This window comes from Aaosphaeria arxii (genome assembly GCF_010015735.1).
Source record: "Aaosphaeria arxii CBS 175.79 unplaced genomic scaffold BU24scaffold_4, whole genome shotgun sequence".
Lineage (NCBI taxonomy): Eukaryota > Fungi > Ascomycota > Dothideomycetes > Pleosporales > Aaosphaeria > Aaosphaeria arxii.
Genome location: NW_022983477.1, coordinates 2,989,967 through 3,004,685, shown reverse-complemented (window position 1 = coordinate 3,004,685; position 14,719 = coordinate 2,989,967). Strand labels below are relative to the sequence as shown.

Below are 14,719 nucleotides of genomic sequence, written 5' to 3'. Positions count from 1 at the left end.
CGCGCTCCCCCAACACTTAACTATCCATGATTACAACAACTCCATTGTCAAAAACTCATCTTTGAAGATGAGTGCCGCACTTCCTGACGATATTTTCCACCTTTTGTGTGAAGAACTTGCTGTTCAAAAAGATTTTGACACGCTCTTCGCCTGTGCTTGTGCAGGCAGAATACTAGCCGTGCCAGCACTTACGAATTTGTACAGGTATTGGCACCCCTTCATTTTTTCTCTGCTATTCCAAAATATTAGGCATTGGCACACTGATTAATATAATACAATAGATCACATCACTTGGCTCCCATAATTGGTGGCGGAGAAGATGAAGCTGTGCCTTTTGTAACGAAACAATTGCTCGTTCTCAAATGGTCAATCCTCTGGAAGTCTATCATAGCATCAAGTTTGAATGCAACTCTATTCCCCTACTGTCGCTATATAAAGCATTTGGATTTTCGAGACCTCCAGAATCTGTTCTATGATGACAAATTTAGGGGCAAAGTTTCCAAGTCAGTTTCTTTGGCTTCCACTACAGAGTTGATAGCTGATGTTTGATACAGCCAATTCTTTTCCGGGCCGTTGTCAAGATTTCACATGACGGAGAGAGTGTCTCGGGGCAAGCGCAATTTTGATGTACTAAACGTCGTACCCATTTTGGATGCCATTGGGGAGGGTAAGCGCCTCATTCAACATCCCTCGACCCTGCTAATTCTCCTGAAGAAGTTACAAAGCATACGCCCATGATTGAAGTTATCAGTGGTAAATGTGCGTATCACTCACCCCAACATTATGTGCCTTTATTAATGGATTAAAAGTGGTTTCATCTGCCTTGGTCCGATGGGCACCACGAATTCCTCGCCTTCAGACGCTAGAGCTTGAGGATGGCGTACCACTCGAGGATGAACTGGTACATGCTTCAATACAGCAGCACTGTCCTCATTTTAGTTCCCTTAGTATATTCGGATGGTTTGTACCCATGTCTTGCAAGTCTTGACCATGCACTAAGATCGTCTAGGGCAGCTCAAGAGCGTGATCACAAACTATCCACATTTCTCAGCGCACTGAGGCCACAATCACTGAGGTCATTGGAAACCATTCGCGATATTGGTGTTGGAGCCGAAACATTCCTCGCCTTGAGTACTCACAGCAAATCACTGAAAGAACTCGAACTTTGCATATCTGAGGACGCATTGCCACACCTGTCTCTACTACAAGGATGCACGGCGCTTGAAAATCTACGTATTGAAGATACTCTGGGCACGACCAACCTTGAGAAGACCCAGAATGATGTGTTTTTAGATATGGTCAGCTGGTTGAGAAATTGCAGCAATATACGCCGCATCAGCTTCAGTAGGCTTCAGTCAGCTTCCGCCATCATCACTCCACTATGCTTGGATCCAACTATCAAGATACGTCAACTAGAACTAAATCAAGGCGCTTACGTGCCAAAAGACTGTCAGACCTTCCACCAAGCGCTGGCCAATCAGGCATCTTCTTTGGAGGATCTATCTCTTACCGGCGATACGGACGGGATGTTTCGAGATGATATCGACATCATTGTCGACTCATTGAAACAGCTCACCCAGCTACGCGAGCTGAAATTAGTTCTTGTCCAGGAAGTCTTCCACGATGAACATCTCATATCTATACTCGGCAACATGAAGCTTCTAGAAGATGTCTACATCACTGGCATGGAGATCAAAGATGAGGTTCTAGACTGTGTTGCCAAACTCGACAATCTAAAGAGCGTCTCATTCTCAGGAATATCGAAGTTCACGACTGACGGTCTACTTGAATTCGTTTCAGAACTTGGACCTGGAAACAGAGGCATCCGCGTCATGGTCGATATGGCGGACCCTGAGACCTTGTTATCTGATGAAGAGGTAAACCTTGTCCGTGAGAGCCTCTGGGAGAAGGCTGGTGGTACATTGGAATATATCCCATTCAAAGGTAAGACTTAGATTGGATTTCGAGTGTCTTAATTAACCAATTACAGATCCAAACGTTCCGGACTTCGATGAATCAGATTCAGACTAGACTAGCGACGTTTGTTGCGGCAAATCAGGGATGGTCACGTTGAAGCATGCATTGTTAGGAGTGCCATGGCCTGGTGCACTAGATTGTTCGAGTATGGAGTTTGCGTCTTGGATATTATTGGTGTCTAGGTTACGGGTCTAAAATGTTGGAGTAATGAAGCTCGATCTTCACCAAGTCTATTGGTGGGCTGGGCAGGGAGTCTTACGCGCCCAATCTGTAGAAACATACGATCCTAATAGGAACGGTTTTATTCGATTGTTATGAAGTACATTTATCAAGATCCCCACACAACTGAATACCGTAGATGCTATTCGATATTTTGTTGTACTGTCAACTCCACCACATCATTTACTTCGGCCAAGTTAGACGACTGACTGCGCACTTCAGTAAGTACGAAACTAGTCGCCTGGGCTGCACCAATCGACAAAATGCTGCCTGGAATGTCGATTTCGTTCCATCTGCCGGTGACACAACACCTGGGCATAGCAGGAGGCGGATCCATGGTAGACACATCTCCGCAATTGCCGTGCTCGCCCCAACCCCAAGAGATCAGTTTAGAGGGAGAAGTGTCCGAAGCTCGAGTGAGCGCGAGAACATGTTCCGAACCAATGGCGATCTGATCAAGTGGTGGTAATCCAGGCGGGACTAGTTGGTAGAGGAACTCCTTGCCCCAAGCTTGCAGAGTGCCGTCCTGGTATAAGACGTAGATGGCGTTCCAAGTAGCGCCAATGTCCTTCCAATTTTGAATGGAAGCTGGCATGTTGCTTTTCAAGCCGCCCTTGTCCTGACCTAGGATCAAATGTCTACCGTCCGCTGGATCTGCTACAATGTACGTGAACTCCTTGCCGCATACAATCTTGACAGCTTCGAAGCCTATATCTGGAAGTTGTCTCGGTTCGGATATTTTCTTTGTACTCGATTCCTGGAGATCACCTAATTGGCTCTTATTCGCTTTCCCCCAACCCCAGACTTGTCCGTTCTTGAGCACTGCTACATAATGGGAATGACCTGCCGCGAATGAGCGCACCTGATCTGGTAGAGGATCGAGTGGATCTAGGTATGATCCCGCTGATGACCGAACGGTGCGGATCTCTGCTGTGCTTATGCATGCTCCGCGGCCCAGCTCGCCATCTAAACCCTTTCCCTCGGTATGGATAACTTCATTGAGCGCTTCCGTAGCTGAACCTTGAAGCACATACGCAGAGGAATCCCAAGTCGCTGCACAGAACGCAACATCGTTGCGCTTGAGAGTAAATTCGCAGAGGCTGGTCTGCGCCGGGTCCTCTATAGCTGCGACCTTGGAGTTGGGAGGGGAGGAATTGAAGTAGCCTAGCTGGCGGTCTGTATTTTGACCAGCAACGAAGACATTGCCGTGTTCATCCTGTAAGAGTGTATGCTTTGAACCGCCCACAATGGACATGGACCAAAAGCTGGCTCCCCGAATTGCTCGAGTAGGTATGAATACCTTCTCCTCTTTGCATCCGGTGCCTAGTTGCCCTTCATCATTGGCTCCAAATACGAAGAGATCGCACCGGGTTGATTTATCACCTCCAGACATTTTTGAATAATATTGGGAAGAACCAGGATCTCGATTGAACCGTAACTATTGGATCTGACCAAAGACCGGAGTAGGATTTGAAGTGATGGACAAATGAATCGATTGTAGTTCGCCATGCCCAAAGATCGGTTCTACAAATAGAAAATATATTCAAAATCCAAGATCTCGAACAGGAAAACAAATTGCATCAAACTATAAGCATATTTTCATACATGCCTGGCTACTTGCATCAAGTCCAAAGCATTATGAAGCACAAATACTTGTTGCACAATAATTGTGAAGTCCTCCTCGTACAGTTGTACTTGGCGCATCCGTAGTCTTTCGGGTGGTGGGATTTTCAAACCACGCTAATGCATGTATGACTAAGGAATCAGCTAAGCACACCGCAAGTGCCCAGGCTGAATCTTCCCGAGGGGGCTAGCGCGCCGCACACTCGAATTCTGAATCTCCAACGTTTCTTTCTACCGACGACGACATTGTTCAACACCACGCCCACATCAACCACCCTTAACGCACGTTACCGGAGAACAGTCGCCCAACATGGCCACCCAAAGCGTGCAATGCTTCGGCAAGAAGAAGACCGCGACTGGTACGAGACGCTCCCTTGACGCCCACGATACCGTCTGAGAAAGTTTGAATCAAATTGGCTAACATAACCTCACTGTAGCTGTCGCCCACTGCAAGGTACATCTCCAATGCCTCGACCGACCAGACGAACGAACAGAATACTAAATACATCGTGAACAGGCCGGAAAGGGACTCATCAAGGTCAACGGAAAGCCCCTCTCGCTCGTCCAGCCCGAGCTCCTCCGCTTCAAGGTCTACGAGCCCGTCCTCATCCTTGGTGTTGACAAATTCGGTACGCAACAAAAATATTCTCCACATCCTTCACACACACGCAGGAGACAGATATTGACAATTGGGAATTACAGCCGACGTTGACATCCGAGTTCGCGTCTCTGGTGGTGGTCACACCTCGCAAATCTACGCCATCCGTCAAGCCATCGCCAAGTCCATCGTCGCCTACTACCAGAAATACGTCGACGAGCACAGCAAGAACCAGCTCAAGCAGGCTCTCGTCCAGTACGACCGAACCCTCCTCGTCGCCGACAACAGGCGGTGCGAGCCCAAGAAGTTCGGCGGTCCCGGTGCGCGTGCGAGGTACCAAAAGTCTTACCGTTAAGCGAAGGATTCGGATCTGCGGGGGCAATGGTTGCGGTGTTTTATCGTGGGCTTTTCATGGGTCTCATGGGTCTCTTTCGCAGTTCTATGACTGGGTGCTTTGCGGCATAGTGCGGGCATTCAAATGGACTCGCGTCTTGTGACGATACAAAAAGAATATATTGGTTGCAAGGCACAAGATATATGATTATGTTATGATAACAGAACAACCGTGCTGGTGTTATACACGCAATGACTTGTGGGAAAATGACAATCATGCAGCCGCCTAAGAGGCTCGTTTTGCCTACGACAAGATATTGATCCTGCGCCATCGCTTGCAAGCATCACACGAAAACCGCTGAAATTACTATGCTCTCGCTTTGATTGATGTTTCTCTATCGTGCCGCCTAGCTGAGCGATCAACCGTCGCTGCCGCTGCTCCTGAATGCAGCACACAAGGCTGCATACTGGTGGGTAAGATCCAGCACGTGCTGAGGCAAACTTGTTCCCTGGATGATGCTTCGAACCTTGACAGCACCCTCTTCTTCAATCAACTTGCGAATCGTGTAGAGGAGTGATGGAGAGAACTGTAAGTGAATGTTAGTGTGCATTCCCAGGATGTACCATCTAGTAATGTGGATCTTACTTCAGAATACCACCGGTATTGCCATGTGACAAGTCGGATCAACGCGCCACAGGTATCACGAACATTATGCTGATTTTCGTTCAATTTCAGAACGCCCCTCATTCCTTTAGGGCTGAACTTCATCTGCAAGCAGTTCTCGTAAGCTTCGGCGGCCTCCTCATTGTGGTGGAGTCGCTCCGCAAGCTCTCCCAGGATCTCCCATTCTTCTGCTGATTTCTTATACAGCAGTTGCTGTTGTCGATACTGAGCCATCTCGGTTCGCCATATGGTGTACACACGGAGATCCTCGTAAAGAACCATAAACAGATTGTCGAGCCAGCGTTCGCAAAGTCGCTTATTCTGGAAGTGGGTGTAATTAGGCTGTTGGTCCGGCTCCTCACTACCACCGGCTTTGACGACCTCCGATGCTACAGTGTGACCAGGCTTCTCGATTGATTCCCCGGCCTCGTCTCCAGCGGTGGATGATTCAGCGTTTGCCTGCTCACCTTCTGAGTCAGAGGGAACCTCCTTCTCTTCTACTTGCCCATGTTCGGCGTCTCCATTGATGGTAGGGGTGGGTGACCGGAGAGCGGTTGTACTCGCAGTGCGTGACTGTGGCTGATGTGAGATGGTCTGCTTCTCGTGTCGATACTCTTCCTCCATGACGAAGACCTGACTACGTATCCGAAGCAACTGATCCCATCCGATCTTCTTCGTTATCTCCGTCAAGAGGATATATGCCTTGAGGAAAGTTCCCTTGAAGCCTGCAGCGTGGAGCTTGCGGAGAGTTGGGTGTACCAATTCAATGTCGTCGACATTGCTGTCCTCGATTTCGTCGCACATAGCTTCTGGCATGATGGGCAAGTACACCCTTTGGGGCTCAGGCATTCGGGGTGCATCTTTGTCTTGATACGTAAACATAGGGCAAGAGTTGAGAGTAAGAAGTGCAAGATCCCACTGCTCTAGAGCAACATAGATCTCGGCCAATCGTGCCCATGTCCCGAATTCACTTGGTGCAGAGACGACGCTTCTCTTAGCAATCTCAAGAGCGAGATCGCTTCGGCCCTTTTTGTTACAAAATTCCGCTTGACAGTCGAGTAGCGAATAGTCCATTGGGAGTTCCTGAATAGCCTCGTGAAGTAGCTGGACCGCTTTGACCTCTTCGTCCGCTTGAATGTAGACACGCGCCAGTAGAGAGGATATTTCCGGGTCCCGCGTTCGCAATTTCTCGAACAGGTTGATACCGGAGGCGTATCGTCCTGTTGTGTGTATGTAGTTGAGCAGTCCCGTGGTAAGATGATTTGAAACCAGGTTGGGTACTTGGATCTCGGGGTCGGAGCCTAGTTGCCAGCCTGAAGGAGATGTCAATTGCTAGCTTTGGAGGTGTGAGCAGAACACGTACCATTAAAGAAGAGCCTCTCGGCAGCCTCGAGAAACTTATGCTCGCTCTCCGTGCTGGTGATAGGGTTGAATCTCCGAACACCAACAATCTTCTTGATGGTGTCCCCTGAGCCATCATCGGCATAAGAGTATGCGCGTAACACACTGCATAGATATGTTTCCAACCATAGCTCGTCTGTTGCTACCTTCTTGTCTCCGCGCTCGTCAATGCAGTAACTCTCCACGGTACCTGGAATGTAGACTTGGACGCGCATATCGAGACGAGAGAATGCATTGTAACAGCAGTAGAGGCCAGAGACGACCTTGTGCTGCTTGTCATGCGGCGAATATGTTAAGGTGTTGATGTAGGCAGCTAAGCTTGCGGACGAAGAAGCGTCTATGCCCGTGACATGGTGATATACCCCGACCTTGATGTCAATTAGCTACAATCCAGAGAGGTCCAATCCTCCAAGGTGTTGGGTTTAGAGGAATAACAACATGTCCTCACCTGCTTCGTTGCTGATTTGATCGGCTGCTTGATCAAATGTACCAAGTCTGGTGGGCCTAGCTCCCTTAATGTCTGAAGGGACTCTGCGCGAGCTTCAATGGCTGTGTGAAGCTCATCTTCATAGATCCTGATTAAGCGAAGTCAGCGAAGTCCCTGGGTGTACGGCTGTTTGATGTTCAAGGCTACTAGGTAGCATTCTCCATGGATCCCAAGCAAGCGATAGAAGCATATCCAGGCCCATAGGATGCGGGCGTGGGGGCGGGGAAGATGATGTTGAATCTCGAAAAGTAGAGATGGATGCATACTCAGGAACCGCGGGCGCTGTAACCATTGCGAGGCTGGTGCGTGCGGGCGCACGTGAAGATTCAACAAGAAGATCAGGAGGTTCGGCAGAATAGCATGGACGCTTGCTATGCGTAAGAGGCAAGATTGCGGGAGGAACGTTGGATAGACAGACTTGGGCTTGTATGAAGTCGACAGCTGGAAACAACAAATGGCTTGCGGTCGTTCGGCGGCGTGCGCACGGGCCGGCTCTCTCTCGAAGACGACGGCTAGTTACCTTTACCTTTACCTTACTGGACTGATCCCTGCCCGCCTTAGGCTTGTTGCCCTGAACTCTTTGGAGCTCCCCGGCCACCACCAGCGAGAGCCGCGACCGCTAAGCAATCAATCCTCCCCGCGACGCGACTCCCGCATCACATCCCATCGCATCCCATCGCATCAACAAACCACCACAACGATCAACCTCCACGAATACCATGCAGATGACGCAGACCATATCTACCTATTGTCATAGATGGTAGTACCTCGACTAATGTCTGGCACCTGCACCGGCCTTCTCTATTCCATTTAATTGTCCTTTACTCTCACCCTTCAGAAAATGGTAGGTTTCATATTTATTATCTGTACACATCTATCACCTTGCCAGTGATATTCGCACTCTGCAATGCCCATCGGCCCCTTTTGAAGCTAAAGTGAATCCATAGTCTGCGTTCAAAGCGCTCAATCTTGACTCGGAGAATGAATCAGAAGATGAGGTCGACAACACCAAAGAGATCCAAACCGAGGAAGCCCTGAAGCTATACGTAACCGCCCTCAAATACCAATCCGAAGGCCCCGAATCATTCGATAAAGCCGCCGCAGCCTACAAAGAACTATTCGAGTCGGAAGTATTCAAATACACCGAATCTCTCTCGGAGTGGAAACGGCATGAGTTATTCGGAGATAGCTTGGTATTTGATTCCATACTTGAAGATGAGTTCGAGGCTGGTCCAGTTCAGTTGACAGGCGCGAACGAAAGCGCCCCGAATACACTCCCACAAATACTCCACCTCTCATACAAGAACCATGGCCAGTTCATGCTACAGACGATGCAACATTATCTCCAGGAGCACGGCACAGTACCCCAGGATCAAGGCTCGACTCATGTACTTAGCGCGCTGCAGCAATTCGCGGAGGCTCTGGATAAGGAAGACACTGATTTGGATCTCTGGCTGAGGACTGCGTCGGTCGCCGCACTGCTCGGTAGTCATCGCATTACACGATTTTGTCTCGAGGCCGTTCTGGATGGCGATGACGAGCTGCTTGATAGCATACTTCGGCTGCCTGGTCTCGAAGAAGGCTTCGCTGGCCAGCAGCTGCGAGAATTGGTCGCAAAACTCGAGGACAGCCTCTCATTACAGCAGGCTCCCCTGTCATACATGCCACGCAAAAAGCTTTCTGAGCTGATCAAGAAGCGATTGAATCCATACCCCTTCGCGCCGCTGCCTTCGGAGGTATCAAAGACGAATCCATCAAACGCTACTGAACGAGAGCCGGAGCGCATCCTTTTGGCCCCTGCAAAATGGGACTGGGCGGGGCTTGGAGAGGCAATTCTTCACCACTTTCTGGCAGACCAAGGGGGATACATTGAGCCTGTCGCCGGTGCATGTATCAACATTGATATCCCATCAGATGTCTCTGTTGATGATCCTAGCGGCGACGAGCCAACCCTAGACGATCCTTCTGCGGAGACGATCGAGGAGCAAGCCGAGCCTTCAAAGGAAGAGCAGGCTGTTGCGACAACAAATGAGCAGGGAGACGTTTCCACGGGCAACAATGTCAAGGAGATTGATGCAAAAGAAGACGAGGAACAGGGCGGCGCTGCTACTCCACCAGGTCCGACACCGGCGTCTAGGAAGCGCTCAACGGACTCTGCTGGATTTCCAGAAGCAGAAGGTGGCCGTGGACGGAGCAAAAGACTTCGAGCACGAGATTCTTTCGCCGCCGAGGGCAGCGCTGGGGCCGAACCCGGTCCCCTGGATGCAGCGAAACAGCTTGAAGACAAGCTCTACGCCTTCATACACGCAGACAAGTGCCTCTATGAAATCGTCAATGACATCTTTGAAAGACTGGATGTTGAATCCCTTGGAAGCCCCGAAGAATTGAGAGTGCTCCTGTCCAATCCTCAATCCGAGACCTCATCTGTCAACGGCGTCGATAAGGCTGCCTCTGATATGTACAATGCGTTGCAGAGCGGAGATGCCAAGATTGCTGGAGTGTTACTGAGCAGCGAGCCTGTTGATCTGGGTGGCATGTCACGAGAAGCAGGCCTGAATGCTTTCTTGGGTTATGCAAAATCCAGCAACTCACGAGCTTGTAGCAAGCCAATTCTTGGGCGCGAACGGCTGGGTGCATTCTCCCGCAACGTCAATGATACATGGCTTTCTATCAAAGAGGTTGCTCTTACCTGGCTTGAGAACCTACTAGCTCCGAATGCTCTGCTAAACACCCCATGCTTAGGGCCAGAAAGCAAATCTGGCTATATGGACTATCGCTGGGCGGAAGATCTGAAACGGCACCTCGTCCAAATTATTGTGAACTTTGACGACTATATCTACGAGTACTTCCTTGCACGACTAGAGCAAATCAACGCGGAGGTTCTTGTAAGGTCTGTTGACGCACAAAAACGTCTTCCAACCGGGGAACTTCTCTCAACCAATGAGTCAGCGCAGATAGAAGTGATCGAGACAATTTTCGAGCTCCACTTGGACATTTATTCACTCATCCGGCACCCGCACAGTGGGGTAGATGTAGTCACACAAACGGTACAGAAGCACCGTCTCCACAGATGGTGCGCGCTTGCTCGAGATGCAATGCACCTTCGTTCGAGCTGCATGCCGACTGACGAGATGGATGAGCTGGCCCTGCGTCACGTCTGGGCTTTTGTATTTCAAATGAGTGTCAACGATGATATTTCTCCCGAGCTAGTTATCCACGCTATGGGAGAGCTGAAAGGCATCTTCGAATCTCGGGATGGACTTGTAATCGAGGTGCAGAACAATGCAGTAATGCCAGAACTGTCTGTTGCAGCTATTGATCGCGAGCTAGCCCGAATCAGTATGAAAGATTTCTTTCTGAGGGTATTCGATCAAGATGAGAAAGATCCCGTCACAGTAATCGAGAGTCTCGAGCCCATCTTGGAACCTGCAGAGGAACCGCTGGAGGAGCCCGAGAATGATCAGCATCCGAACGAGCAAACAGAAAGCGAGGTCATCAGTGATACTGCGGCTGTCCAGGCGGACGTCAACATGCAAAGCCCACCAACTCCCATTGTGGAATCGTCTGTTGCTCGATCTCCCTCTCAGGAAATGAAGAAATTTCTAGACACAGCGTCCATTTCGCTTCGGCTGTCCCTTTGGCAGCGCCTCCGAGAAGCATATGAGGCCATAGAGTACCCACCCAAGGTCATGTCGTGCTATTTGCGTAGCATCGAAATCCTCATCGCTGAGTTCAAATCCCCTGCACATCTTGACAGCCCGGATTCAGATAGATACGTAAAAGTGTTGAGTAGGCTTCGCATTATCGACGAGGTCTTGGCCAAGATCCTGCACATCATTAAGGATGATAGCACAACAGCATTCGACTGCCTTACCTACAAGCACCTCCAGACGTCAATCACAACCATCTCTGAGCTGCTCAGAATTCTCCATGCTGGAAATTTTCTGGAGGATTTGGTACGGGTCGGAAACTGTTCGTTACCCAGATTTGAAGGCTATCCTCAAGCAACATTCCTGACAATCACGGCACGACTCCATGACATGCAACTCCGTGCCTGGATGCTCCAATACTTCTTACTCAGGGAGGGGACTCTCCAAAACCCCTCAGCATTTCCCACACCGTCTGAAGACAAGTTTGAATTCCTTCGCCATGTTCATCACGCCACCGGCGTGCGAAGCTTCTGTCATGCCTCTGGACGACTTTTCTTGCGTCTTGCCAAGGACGAGATCTTAGCTATGGATGATGTTATCGATGGTAACACGCGAGATACCGAGCTCGCCCAGGTCCTCCACGATCTCTACGGACTGAAGATCTTCATACAGCCTGGTGATTGCCATGAGTATAACTCTGTCCCAGAGGTCCTGGAGCGAAAGATGGCCTCCCAACTATTATCGTTCGTTCTTTCACAAGCCAACAAGATCAACATCAAAGACCTACCGAAGACAGATCTCAAGACGACCATTGATAAGGTTCATGGAGCGCTCGGTCGGCTCAAACCCAATGAAGACATAGTTCTTAACCGCAAGGTTTTGACGACGTATTTAAAATCTCCCATTAATCCCGTGGCGCTATTTAATTGCATCAAAGGCATTGGTTCATTGTCTACTAGGTTCATACCGGATAGCGTCGCAGTCACAGCTTCTAAAGGTTGGTATTATCTGATGGGAAACATTGCACTCAGCAAGTTTCGTTCTCAAAAACGACTTACCCAGGGTCCGACGGAAGATCTCAACTTTGCGCAGGCGTTCTTCTTGCAAGACCTAGAGTATTCCGTAGACAGATGGGAGACCTGGTACAGATTGGCTCAGGCCAATGACGCTCAGCTTGAAGAATGTGTGTCTTGGACCGCGGAAAAGATGAATAGCAACAGCGTTGAGTTGATCCATTTTCAACGCGCAGCTATTCATTGTTACGTTATGGCAACAGCGTGTGCTGTTCGCGATGCAGATGTTGCACCTCAGACTCTCGCCAAAGTGGCAGAGCTGTACACCGATTTCGGGAATAGGATCTACTCTTCCTCGAGAGAACCCTTCAACATGAGTGCGTTCAAAATTCGCGACACGGAAAAGAAATATTACAGTGGTAGAGAGTCTCATGTGGTATACCAACATGAACCTTTCGTGGCCTTGAGTGAGTATACAGCCTGGAAATTTGCCAGCGTGCTCTACAAGCGAGCGATCAACGGCAACCCCGACAAGTGGTGGTACGTACAAGAATTCGATGAAGTACGAAACAAGCTGATGTTGTTTAGGAACCATTACATGCTTGCAAAATGCCTTTGGAAGATGTATACGCATAATACCAAAGCGGCAGCACAGGCCGCGCAAGATGGCCAGGTCTTCACTTCGCCGAGCGGACCAACGTGGGAGCAAGCGGTCGAAGCACTTGTCAATGCAATCGAGAGTCTTCCGGAGAAAAGAGAAAGAGGCCGTGAACCAATCTTAGAGCCTCATTACAAACTCGCCTCTATCGCACACAAGCTTTTCCAACGCAAGGTAATCGATCATGAAAAGGCCTGCGAGATTATCAAGAACACCCACTACGTTCAAAACATCGGCGGTCCAGAGAATGCCGATGATTGGGAACGTTACATCCTTGCCGTGATCAAAGCACTTCGGACGGCAGACAAGTCCGCCTGGCACCATCGCATGATAGCTCGCGCCGCCCACATCATCTATGATGACTCGACTGAGGCAATGGTTGCATACGGTGCTAAACATGAGCTCACCCAGCAAATGTTTACGAAGACGATGACCGTACAAGTTTGGAAGCCGGAGCATGAACGCCCCGGACGGCATTTCGTGTACACAACGCGTTATACTCACTTTTTCATAGAACTTCTGACTAAGACCACGGACAAGGCCAATTTCGAGGCCTTAGCTAAGCGCGTCCGACGGAAGCACACAGACTTCTTCGAACACTCAAAGCTCTGGCAAGAGCTTTGCTCGCAATATCTTAAACTTTTGCGGAACGTACTCGGCAAGATCCCCAACGGCCATGAAGACGCCGTTTTCAAATCTGTCAACTACGAGGAGTTCTCGATCATGGCAGCTCGATTGGAAGCTTGGTGCCAGGACAACAATACTCAGCACCCAGTGCTGGATACTTTGCGCGACGCAATCGAGCTAAAGCGTCTCAATAATGGACTGATGAAATCGACAGCCATTGACGACCTTATCGGAGATACTTATGCAATGCTGTATTCTCAGATTGGACCAACCCTTAGTGCGCTTCCTCAGGAGCAGCAAGGACAGCAGCAGTCCTCAGCATCAGGCCAACAGACAAATGCGCCTACGGACACGACCACGGATACCTCTTCCGCACAGGCGCCACCCCAATTGGACGGATCCACTGAGAGTGCGAACTTGCCGTTCTCCATCTATCACCCCAACCAGCTTTCGCAGCCGCCGTCTGCGGACAACACTGCACGTCCTCGTGCGAAGGCTGTAGGCCGACGCGAGGTCCAACGAAGGGCGGAGGGCGCCTCCGCGAAGCCTTCAGCAACGGTCCCTGCCACTACCCACGCCACTATGACGATACGTTCACCGTCAGCACATGTGCACCCACAAGTTGTTATACCGGTCCGCGCATCCCCAGCAAAGCACGAGGCAAACAGTCAATCGCCCATCAAATCCAATGCTCAACTTCAGATCCCCGCCAGCGGAAGTGTCACGGCTCCCGGAAGCGTCGCCAACGCAGACAGCAGTGCTCCTCCTTCAGTGCACGACGATGCAGATGACGAGAGCGAGCTCAGCGAGCTGGACGACTCGGAAGTCAGGGAGATGGAAGAAACCGTCGACGTGAACGATTCTCTGCTGGAGGGCGAGGTGTCTTCAAACCCGATGTTTCCGTATCTGAACTCGCGGAAGACGGTGGACGATGCAGATGATTCAGACAATGCGGTCGACGATACAAGCGAGGCACAGTATGAGACTGCGGAAGAGGTTGTGGAAGACATTTGATCGTCTTTTGTCCTCCGCTGTCCTTCCTTGTAATTTTTATTGCTCTTTTTGATTCAAATCAGGTGGGGGGCATGGATGGCGTTAAGGAATTCATCAGGTACATATGGGCTATGTCGCCCACTCGTGCATGGCACATTGAAAATGGAAATGAGCAAAGGTTTTGCTTTCGGGATACCCTTATGAAAAGTCGAGGGATGTGTACTATAGCAGGGGAGAGATTGGCGTTGACGGAATTGGCGTTCACGGTTCAATTAGTACCACGGTAGTGGATATGATAACTTCAACATTTTACTTTCCGCAGTTTGGTGATACAATAGAAAGATGAATTGCACTTTCCATGGCTAAGGATAGTCTGATTCAAGGAAGTTTGATTTGACTGGTGTATGGACTCTTGAATGCAGTGAAGAGTAATCAATCAATTAGATATACTTTTATGTACTTTGATTGTACATAGT

The 14,719-nt window shown here is 49.7% G+C and overlaps 5 protein-coding genes across 5 annotated transcripts; 3 read left to right on the top strand and 2 right to left on the bottom strand.

Annotated features, from left to right (window-relative positions):
• Positions 1 to 27: 27 nt before the first annotated feature.
• On the top strand, positions 28 to 2,297 carry BU24DRAFT_422638 (uncharacterized protein). Its single transcript, XM_033528042.1, has 7 exons — positions 28 to 204; positions 282 to 503; positions 555 to 667; positions 715 to 759; positions 810 to 960; positions 1,010 to 1,944; positions 1,991 to 2,297. Exons 1-7 carry the CDS (start codon positions 68 to 70, stop codon positions 2,029 to 2,031), a joined length of 1,644 nt encoding a protein of 547 aa, XP_033384638.1. The 5' UTR covers positions 28 to 67; the 3' UTR covers positions 2,032 to 2,297.
• BU24DRAFT_422637 (RCC1/BLIP-II) lies at positions 2,158 to 3,877 on the bottom strand. Its single transcript, XM_033528041.1, has one exon. The coding sequence runs from the start codon at positions 3,587 to 3,589 to the stop codon at positions 2,339 to 2,341; it is 1,251 nt and encodes a 416-aa protein (XP_033384637.1). The 5' UTR covers positions 3,590 to 3,877; the 3' UTR covers positions 2,158 to 2,338.
• A 183-nt stretch (positions 3,878 to 4,060) lies between these two features.
• On the top strand, positions 4,061 to 5,124 carry BU24DRAFT_422636 (ribosomal protein S9). The gene is made up of 4 exons (XM_033528040.1): positions 4,061 to 4,178; positions 4,257 to 4,273; positions 4,337 to 4,448; positions 4,522 to 5,124. Exons 1-4 carry the CDS (start codon positions 4,130 to 4,132, stop codon positions 4,770 to 4,772), a joined length of 429 nt encoding a protein of 142 aa, XP_033384636.1. The 5' UTR covers positions 4,061 to 4,129; the 3' UTR covers positions 4,773 to 5,124.
• On the bottom strand, positions 4,822 to 7,749 carry BU24DRAFT_198426 (chaps-domain-containing protein). The gene is made up of 5 exons (XM_033521789.1): positions 7,569 to 7,749; positions 7,264 to 7,390; positions 6,778 to 7,183; positions 5,397 to 6,727; positions 4,822 to 5,337 (listed from the first exon to the last, which is right to left on the bottom strand). Exons 1-5 carry the CDS (start codon positions 7,592 to 7,594, stop codon positions 5,170 to 5,172), a joined length of 2,058 nt encoding a protein of 685 aa, XP_033384635.1. The 5' UTR covers positions 7,595 to 7,749; the 3' UTR covers positions 4,822 to 5,169.
• A 222-nt stretch (positions 7,750 to 7,971) lies between these two features.
• Positions 7,972 to 14,563, top strand: BU24DRAFT_370219 (transcriptional corepressor of histone-like protein genes). Its single transcript, XM_033524424.1, has 3 exons — positions 7,972 to 8,146; positions 8,250 to 12,505; positions 12,554 to 14,563. The coding sequence occupies exons 1-3, from the start codon at positions 8,144 to 8,146 to the stop codon at positions 14,262 to 14,264; spliced, it is 5,970 nt and encodes a 1,989-aa protein (XP_033384634.1). The 5' UTR covers positions 7,972 to 8,143; the 3' UTR covers positions 14,265 to 14,563.
• Positions 14,564 to 14,719: the final 156 nt, after the last annotated feature.

What these genes read in the sequence shown, in the direction of transcription:
- BU24DRAFT_422638 (XM_033528042.1), top strand. Translation starts at nt 68, where the DNA reads ATGAGTGCCGCACTTCCTGACGATATTTTCCACCTTTTGTGTGAAGAA. An exon ending in TCCCTTAGTATATTCGGATG is followed by an intron (nt 961 to 1,009) that starts GTTTGTACCCAT and finishes AAGATCGTCTAG; the next exon opens with GGCAGCTCAAGAGCGTGATC. An exon ending in GGAATATATCCCATTCAAAG is followed by an intron (nt 1,945 to 1,990) that starts GTAAGACTTAGA and finishes AACCAATTACAG; the next exon opens with ATCCAAACGTTCCGGACTTC.
- BU24DRAFT_370219 (XM_033524424.1), top strand. An exon ending in GGCAACCCCGACAAGTGGTG is followed by an intron (nt 12,506 to 12,553) that starts GTACGTACAAGA and finishes GATGTTGTTTAG; the next exon opens with GAACCATTACATGCTTGCAA.
- BU24DRAFT_422636 (XM_033528040.1), top strand. Translation starts at nt 4,130, where the DNA reads ATGGCCACCCAAAGCGTGCAATGCTTCGGCAAGAAGAAGACCGCGACT. An exon ending in CCTTGGTGTTGACAAATTCG is followed by an intron (nt 4,449 to 4,521) that starts GTACGCAACAAA and finishes TGGGAATTACAG; the next exon opens with CCGACGTTGACATCCGAGTT.
- BU24DRAFT_422637 (XM_033528041.1), bottom strand. Translation starts at nt 3,589, where the DNA reads ATGTCTGGAGGTGATAAATCAACCCGGTGCGATCTCTTCGTATTTGGA.
- BU24DRAFT_198426 (XM_033521789.1), bottom strand. Translation starts at nt 7,594, where the DNA reads ATGGTTACAGCGCCCGCGGTTCCTGA. An exon ending in ACAGCGCCCGCGGTTCCTGA is followed by an intron (nt 7,391 to 7,568) that starts GTATGCATCCAT and finishes TCGCTTAATCAG; the next exon opens with GATCTATGAAGATGAGCTTC. An exon ending in TCAAATCAGCAACGAAGCAG is followed by an intron (nt 7,184 to 7,263) that starts GTGAGGACATGT and finishes ATTGACATCAAG; the next exon opens with GTCGGGGTATATCACCATGT.